The 9,261-nt window shown below is 37.4% G+C and overlaps 1 protein-coding gene across 4 annotated transcripts in view; it reads left to right on the forward strand.

Moving 5' to 3' along the window:
• Positions 1 to 9,261, forward strand: part of e(y)3 (PHD finger protein enhancer of yellow 3) — a 30,834-nt gene that overhangs the window by 15,108 nt on the left and 6,465 nt on the right. For 2 of the 4 annotated variants that reach the window (XM_088257119.1, XM_088257122.1), the window contains 7 exons: positions 768 to 940; positions 1,592 to 1,815; positions 2,121 to 2,271; positions 2,991 to 3,246; positions 4,376 to 4,564; positions 4,931 to 5,126; positions 7,933 to 8,042. In XM_088257119.1, coding sequence (XP_088113245.1) covers positions 768 to 940; positions 1,592 to 1,815; positions 2,121 to 2,271; positions 2,991 to 3,246; positions 4,376 to 4,564; positions 4,931 to 5,126; positions 7,933 to 8,042 — 1,299 coding nt within the window. The remainder of the gene's footprint in view (positions 1 to 767; positions 941 to 1,591; positions 1,816 to 2,120; positions 2,272 to 2,990; positions 3,247 to 4,375; positions 4,565 to 4,930; positions 5,127 to 7,932; positions 8,043 to 9,261) is intronic. The other 2 variants (XM_088257120.1, XM_088257123.1) reach the window with 2 other exon arrangements.

A 9,261-nucleotide genomic window follows, 5' to 3' on the forward strand; every position in this document is an offset into this window, starting at 1 on the left:
TCTACATCCATATCTCGAAATCATCACGTTGTAGTACAAATATGTACTATATAAAGCAGATTCAAGACACCATAGAATATTCTTACATTTTGATGACATCTCAACATAGATAAAGAAGAATACGGAAGTCTGGGTATTTACACGGGTTATGACTTGTCATAAGCAGGTTTAGTGATCACTTTATACATGTGTAACATCCACTATTCTACCCATGATTGACAACTAAACTACTCAAACTTTTGGAACTCGTACATATATCATATAAATGTGTCGAGTTGTGGTCCCGTGGTTAGTGTCATGGACTCTTGAGTCAGTGTTTCTTGATTTGAACCCATTCTACCACAATTTGATACCTATTTTTAATAATGAGCCAAGCCGCATAGGCTCACAGAAATATTATGAAATTTAAGTATTTTTGTAAATAATAAAAAACACATATATATTTCTCTTTCTCTATTAAAAAAATTTATAAAAAAATCCACGTTATTTTACGTGTGATTTTGCGGCAGTATTAAGCTTTCTTAACCATACATCATAATTTGTGTAAATACCCAGACTTTTATATTCTTCTCCAGTTATATTGAGATTTCAAAATGTAAAAATAAAGCGGAGAAACCCAAATTTGTGAACAAGGATTGGACACACCTAAAATGTTGTGAAGAATTTTCTCAATTATTAGCACCCCATAGGTACCCTCAAGAAAAATGACCGGATGAATGAAAGAAACAAAGTGATGTTTGCGAATGTAGGTTCCGTTGTTTGCTCAGGTGTGTGGGCGGTGGACGCCGGCGAGGTGCTGGACATTATGTACACGGACTACCCGCTCAAGTACGAGGAGTACAGGAAGCACCTGCGGGAGCGGAGGGAGGCGCGGCCGCCCCCGCCGCCCCCCGCCAAGGTCGCCCAGACACCCGCACTACCCACGCAGAAATCCAAAACCGTGAGTATCAATCAACCTTTTCATAGCCGCAAATAAATTTTTCCGCAGTGCTTATCGGGCCAAATATTTTTTGTAAAAATAAAAATCTGTTTTTTTTTATGTTTATTAAATTATAATTTCTCTCTCTAACCTCTATCCATGGTGCATAGGGCATTGCATCATATAAACGCTGAAATTATTTTGATCGTTAACACATGAAGGAAAGGCGATCAGCCTTCCGCTTCAGGCAACAGGCATATATTGAATAAATAATAATATTTAACCCCCCCCCCTGGGAATCAATAACCTTGTGATATTCCATTTTAAAATTAAAATATAACCTTGTTTTAAATATTATATAAGTTATATTTTAATTATATATATTTTATTTATTTTTTTTATTTTATTTTTTTATGTATTAATTTTAAATCAAACACAGATTTTTTGAGTCTACTAAGTAGACTCTTAGTAGACTCAAAAAATCTGTGTTTGATTTAAAATTAATACATAAATTAAAATGGAGTTCTACAAATTAAACGCCAAGTCAATAAATATTTTTTTTTGCTTAACGAGTATGATTCTGGAACAACTTATGCTTGTTATGAAAAAATAATCCATTATTGAAAATGTCACCACTGGTGTTTATGATTGAATGAATGCCCCGGTTCGCAGGAGACGGCGGAGAAGGCGGTCCAGTCGGCAGCGGCGTGGAACGCGCGGCTCAACCGGCAGCGCCGCCCGGCTTCGCTGGACCTGCAGACCCTCACGCTGCACCGGCCGCGCCGCCCGCAGGTCCCGCGCGCGCCCAGCCCCTCCACCACCTGCCACTACCCCGTGGCCGTGCTGCCCGGCCAGTACACGGACCACTACCGCCACTACCACCCGCAGGAGCTCAGGTACCACCCTCTCAACCAGTCTCTCATCATACATCTACCCGTGATCGTCCTATATGAGGGGTTTACATAGGAGCCAGGACCACTACCACCCGCAGGAGGTCAGGTAACACCCTCTCAACCAGTCTCTAATTAAAAAAATATTCAACGAGAAGGAGAACGTGTTTACGTGCTCGTTTAGTATGGCCAGCCTGGCGAGCACGGAATTGGAGAGCGTTAATGCGCTCATGGCAGTGAACCAGTTAAATATTTCTCGATATTAGTTTTGGAAATTGTATAAAATGTTATGATTTGTTTGTTCTTTGCAGATATTTCCCCCTGAACACCGTACTGAACTTGTTGGCCAGCCCTCGGAGAGGTAATGATGACTCCTTATCCGACTCCTCCAACGATGACTCCGATATTAGCAACTCCAGCCCCGATGACTCGGATAGTGAAACCAGTGAACGCCACTTCAGGGTAAGTTCCACATCATATTCTACAAAAGCACTTCATGTTTACTGTTGGCTAAATTTATGTTTTTTTTTTTATGTTTAAGTACTATCTACCTTCTGATTGCAAACAGCTATATATGGTATCAAACGTTTTGACGGAAGATATTGCTTTTTAGTAATAAGCCCGCCAATGTACTTATTTCGTTTCTGTAATGTTCAAATACATGAATATATAATGAGATCTTACCAATTAAACAGGCGCTGTGATGTGGTTGGGTAGACTTATGCTACCTTATACTACTACTACTATCATCACCCCGTTTCTCCGCAGGGGTAGGCAGAAAGAATGGAACGCCACACTCTTCTGTCCTGACATACACTCCTCGCTTCCTTCACATCCATACATCTAGTCATACATGCCCTCCAATTATGCAGACTTTTCACACCACCAGATTTTAGGTTCTGATTGATCTGATTGTACCAAATCTCTTTCGGGTGTCTTCTTTCTGTTCTCCCTTTAACATTCGCCACAAATACTTTCCTAGTCATTCTCTCGCTATCCATTTGCTCCACGTGTCCATACCACCTTAAAGAACTCTTCTTAATCTTTTCAACTATCCCTAGTTAAGCCTTATATTCCTTTCTTTTATCTTCGTTTTTGACTCTGTCATAAAATGGTTTTTCACACACTCATCCTTCCTTTCATGCCATCTTATGCTTATGGAAAAATATTTGTTTCCGCAGCGGAAAGGTGGCGCAGCGACCAAATCCAAGCTGCGGGCTTCGGCGGCCGCCTCCCCCGCCCCCTCGGGCGCCCTCTCGGCCCCCCCGGGCGCCCCCTGCCCGGGCGAGGGGGCAGAGGGCGCGGAGGGGGCGGCCCCCTGCGCGCCCCCCGGCCCTGCGGAGCCGCAGCGCTGCAAGCTGTGCGCCGGCACGGAGCACTGCAACAAGCGATACCCCCACGAGAACTTCATCACGTGCGCCACCTGCCAGAAAAAAGGTATGTTACTTTGCGTAATCAACCCCCATTCAAAGCGCTATAACATTGTCAAGTACTGTAAAACTTTGATGTGTTACTTGAGCCTAGTACAAAAAAATTTTTTGGTCTACAATAATGAACGTATCGACATGATTCATTGTTTCTCTGACAGGTGACACTTATTTTTACGATACTTCGATCAATACCACGATCAAATTTTTTTTTTGCGTAATCCACCCCCATTCAAAGCGCTATTACATTGTCAAGTACCGTAGAACGGGGCTACTTGAACTTTGATGTGTTACTTGAGCCCAGTACAAAAAAAGATTTTGGTCTACAATAATGAACGTATCGACATGATTCATTGTTTCCCTGACAGGTGACACTTATTGTCACGATACTTCGATCGATACAACGATCTAAATATTTTTTTTGTTCTGGGCTCAAGTAACACATCAAAGTTCAAGTAGCCCTGTTCTACGGTACAATAAAACCTTGATAAAACGGACTAATTGAGGAGACAGGGTGTCCATTAAACCCTGCAATTGCCCAGACTTCTTTATTCTTCTTCATCTATGTTGTGATGTCAAAAAATTATTTCAATGAATGCAATTAAATTATTGTAAATTAAGAATTAGCTCCCCAAAAATTTCCAAACCGTTTTGCCACTCATGTTTGGTTCTTTTGGTCTAAGAGGTTGCCGACCCCTGTTCTAGTGTAATTTACATATTGAATATTAAAATCGAATACTCATTTTTAGAGTCTACCAGATTATATTTTGTTAATAATTTTTTTTATATGTTTTTAATAATAAAATATAATTTAGTAGACTCTAAAAATAATTTATATTTTCATATTTAATATATAAATTAAAATGGAGTTCTACAAATTAAACGCCAAATCTATAAATCAATCAGTTCTAGTGTATTTTTTTTTTAGATGGGAATTGCATTTATTATTTTCCTTGCTTAATATGTACAAGGTTTATAGATCATTTAGTGGATTTTTGTTTCTTCTAGCTAACTAAATATGTTTTTATTTGAATCTGTGTTGGGAACAGGAGGGATACTCTAGTGTGGGCCAATCAGGAAATTCTAATGTAATAGTCAGTCGTATTTGCACATTGTCAATGGTCGTGTGATGTTTGCAGTCCACCCGTGGTGCCTGGAGATGGTGCCCTCGGTGGCCAAGATGGTGCGCGAGTACTCGTGGCAGTGCGCCGACTGCAAGTGCTGCGCGCGCTGCGGAGACCTCGCCGACGACGACAAGATGCTGTTTTGCGACCTCTGCGACCGGGGATACCACATCTACTGCGTCGGCCTCCGGAAGGTTCCCACTGGTGAGCTACCAAACTAACCTAGCCAACAACCTTCTTCTTTAGGTGGAGCATCTCCTTGGCTTCCTCCAAAGTCAGTCCGGCATCCAGATGGTGCATAGGGCACTGCATAATATAAATGCAGTGTGTTATCTTGATCATTGACACGATCGGATCGGATAATGAATTGAATAAACAGTAGAGCTAAAAATCACTTATATTATTTGAACCCCCCCCCGGGAATTGAACTCTGGACCACCATTACGGTAGAGGTGGACGGCTTATTATTTACACAAATATTTTATGTTAGCCATTATAAAAAATAGAAATCATGTTGTGTTAAAGTGGGTTCTGAGAGACTGACCACAATTCGCTTGATCATGATTTCAGGGCGATGGCACTGCGGGCACTGCGCGATATGCCGGTCGTGCGGCGCGCGCTCCCCGTCAGGCCCCCCGGGCTCGGAGCCCCCCCCGCCCCCTGCGTCGGGCGCCGCACCCCCTCCTGACCAGTGGCACCACCACCTTAAGAAGGGCCACTCCGGCCAGCGGGTCTACTCCCACACCCTGTGCGCCCCCTGCGCAAGGTAAGAGAGCCACTATTCATATTCCTTATCCATTTATTATGCATAATACATACATCGGTGTGGAGCATTTAGCGGTTCACTTTTTTTTCATACCACCGATAACAGCAAGCGGTGTCCGCTTCAATTTATGAATGAATTACTCTGCATACAGTATCAACATTTAAGATAGATATGAGACATAAAAGACATTAAAAAATTAATCAATTATTTACATATAAAGGCATTTAAAAAAATACTTTTACAGTTAAACCTTGATAAAACGGACCTCTATTTAACTAACTTCAGATATGACAGATAAAAAATCTGTTCAATTACTATTAAACGCATTTTTGTAATTTTAGAGAGTTGATTGTAAAAAAAAAGTGCGAACAAAACTTGCTTCCTTTTTCAAAGCAGGATTATCGAAAGTAAGCGCATCGATATCAAACAGCAATGTCACTTCACGATGAGTGACCGAAGGCAATAAATAGAATTTTGTTTGTGTTTTATATTGTTTATTTATTATCTAAACAGAGTGGTTATATTCATTTAAAATATTTATTTTATACATAATTTTATATAGCGGACTTTTGGCTTTAACGAACAAGCCCCAATTAGTCTGTTATATTGAGGTTTTACTGTATTTTTCAAAATCATTTTCCTTTTTACAAAATTCGCTCATGGAAATGTAGTATGTTACTAATTCGGTGATACATTACACTAACACGCAAGCAGGAACAAGCGCTCGCTTGTAGCGAACCTTTGTAGCGCTACAGTAGCATACAGCCTACATTTGCTTATGAAAAATATTTTGGTTATGTCAAAATCTATTCAAGCACACAAATACTGAATTGGTACAGAATAAATACAACCTACAAAAAATGATATAGAGTGATATTTACACTTAAAACACTTGTCAGAATGGAGAATGAGACTTTCATACTCGCTTCCGATAAATCCCTTCATCTCTCTTGACATCTATAATACATTTGCTTAAGCTACATATGTTATCATCATATCATTACTCAAATGAAATGAAAAATGGAATTAATTTTTTAAAAATGTCTCACTTTAAGATACATCCAAAACATTTCAAGTTTACATCGTTTTGATCCGATGTGGTGCCTTGTACGCCTTTAGGATCAAAGAATACATATGATTCTGACTATATCCGAATCCCAAAGGTAGCTCAACAAAAATGAAGTAAATAACATATGGATTATGTAGAAGTTTTAACCTTTCCAGGAGTACAATAATTGATGTCCGACTTTCACTGGGGAGTGGATTTTTTTACATTAAATATGTATTTAAAAAAATAAAATCTTTGTTTTATGAAGATAGAAATTATGTAAAAATAAATTAAATAAAAAATAAAGCTCACCATCTCTAGGTTTTATTTTATGACAAAGTTAAATACAAATATCCACAGATGTCATTACTATACAAATTACATCATACCAACTGACAGATAGACTTGGACGTTCATTACGTCGATACTCCTTTGAGGAAAATTCGCACTGACGTTCATTTACGTCCATACTCCCGGAAAGGTTAAAAAAACTGGTTCTTATATCATATGTAGAACGGTATAATATAAATTGATTACCTAAACCACTATGACTTCTCTTCGTCTTTGTTGAGATATCTTTGATAGCATTACATATTGTCTCTATTTTGTCATGGATGGATTCATGGTAAGACGTCACATTTTGTCTGAACTATCATGTATATATAATCTTATGGGCTGGGCATATTTCTAACATGTGTTATGTACCCTGTTAGAACAGGCTTGTGTTAACGTTCTTGTTTGTGTTGCCATTGCTTTATCATCCTGAGTATTTTAACATTTTCGCTGTGTCTACTAATAAAGCATAGACTGGGCCACCTGCTAAACGTAATGCATTTATTGAAAATGAAAAAGAAAAGAAGAAAACGCCTAGTTTTTTTATCCCACTCTATATTGTCGATGCACACGCAACATGGACCATGTGATATACACGTGGATTCATATAATAAATAAGCCACATTGTGTATGAATTGACGATATATGGCTATACATACTAAAATTATGAGTTTTTTTTTTAAATTTTTGTCAAGGAAAATTTGCACAAGTAATTTAATAAACCTGTCGTTTTCGCGTGATTTATATACAGATAGCATAAATAATATTAGAGTGGTATTTTTTAAGCTCATTTCAACAATCAGAATAGATTCTAGTTTAAATTATAAAACAATTACATTGCGCTTTATCAATGATAAATTTTAATTTTAAAATATTTACATTAATATGCATAAAATATAAATTACATTATCTGCATATATCTGTGTCGTATTTTCTTTTTAAAAATATACACTATAACTTGCAAAATAACTTTGTAATAGATCACTATACATATATCTTATTATAACTCAATTATTATGTTGACTGAACTCAAAGCACACAGCTATATTAAAAAAAACTAAAATAAGTATTTATATATTTATAGTTACTTTAGTTAGGTTATAAAATAAATAAAATAATGAAGTTAGTGCTTCAAATATTGATTAAATTTATATGCAATTCAAATATCTATCAAACATCCTTCACATCAATTCAATGTCCAATTCATACAACATATTAAAATAAAAATATCAGCCTACAATGGCTGCTTGCCCTCAGAATACGTATTAGTCATAATATTGTTAACGAGGCTTCCCAGTAACAGTTGGGAATATAGAATAACAAACTTGAAGTCGGTTTGTGAATAAATGCTCAGTTTAGTGGTTGGCCAGCCTGACGCGGCGAGAGTGGTGTTCCGGGTGTGTATGTTTCGGGATGGGTTTGCAGGGCGTGGAGGGCCGGCCGCTTCTGCTCTGTGTGCGAGAAGTGCTTCATCGGGCGCAAGGGGGCCATGGGACTCGTCATCTGCACCCACTGCAACAGGAGGTTCCATCAAGGTGAGGAGTATGGCTCATCCGCCTGATATGCTAACAGACTCAATCTCTGTTAGCTTACTTGCTAGTAGATCATTACTTAACCTTAAAATGTAAACAGTTGATCATTTAAATGTTTTTTTGGGTTTATTAGTTTAAATATAACTATAATTAAAATGTAACTTTGTTTTAAAATCACTAAAGTAATTTTAAAACAAAGTTACATTTTAATTATAAAATGGAAAATCACAAAGTTAGTGCTTCAAATATAAATTATAAACATAACTAGTTTCAAGAACTACAGATGTGTTATTTTTATTTTTAAAAAGAGTAAAATTTGTGTTTTTATTCTTTACAAAGATACTTCAATTTCATAGTATTTCTGTGGGCCTGAGCGGCTCATTATTAGAAATAGGTATCAAATTGTGGTAGAGTGGTTCGAACCGAGAAACTTTGACCCAACGTGCTACTAGATCTAATACCTAACCTTAATATGTATACAATCGATAATTTGAATATAAAAATAAAACATTAAAAAAAATTATTAGTGTAAACAAGACCAGTTTCGAAAGCCACAGGTGTTCTCATCAACAGGTGTAAATACAAACTTTATTTTTACTTGTTGATGAGAACATCTGTAGTTCTCATCAACAAGTAAAAATAAAGTACTTGTTGAACTAGTCATCTTTACATTAACCGCCCTACACATACAAACGTACGTGATTCACGCGGTTTTTCTTCACCATTCCGCACTAACCTGTATGACCTACTAGAAAAGATATCTGTTCCAAAAATATTCAATGCTTACTGGATACATTGACAAATTTTTGTCAGGTTTCATGCCAATATTTTGTGACAACAAACGTTGTGATTTTTTTGCTTGTTTATAAAAATTATGCCTAAAAATAACCCGAAGGTAGGGTGGTTAATAAACTCGTATAAGTGGTCTTATACAAGTGTTTTATTTTTATATCTACATCATCATGGTATTCCACAAAGTAAGTGCCAATTTAATAAATAATAGAACTGATCACATTGTTGGAAGATATCTCTTCTATACTGTTGTGATTTCTATGGACTTTCACGCAAACCCCTCCTATAATGTGTTGATTTCTATGAACACAACATCATCCTGTTAATTCAACCCCTAGCCTGTGGGGGAAGAGGGGGGGGGTTGATAAATAATTGAATTATGTAATACATTATCAAAGATTTGCAAAAAAATATACAAAAAAAATATATT

The sequence above is a fragment of the Brachycentrus maculatus genome, unplaced genomic scaffold (assembly GCF_059751285.1).
Source record: "Brachycentrus maculatus isolate JH-2025_06_01 unplaced genomic scaffold, ASM5975128v1 h1tg000071l, whole genome shotgun sequence".
Classification (NCBI taxonomy): domain Eukaryota; kingdom Metazoa; phylum Arthropoda; class Insecta; order Trichoptera; family Brachycentridae; genus Brachycentrus; species Brachycentrus maculatus.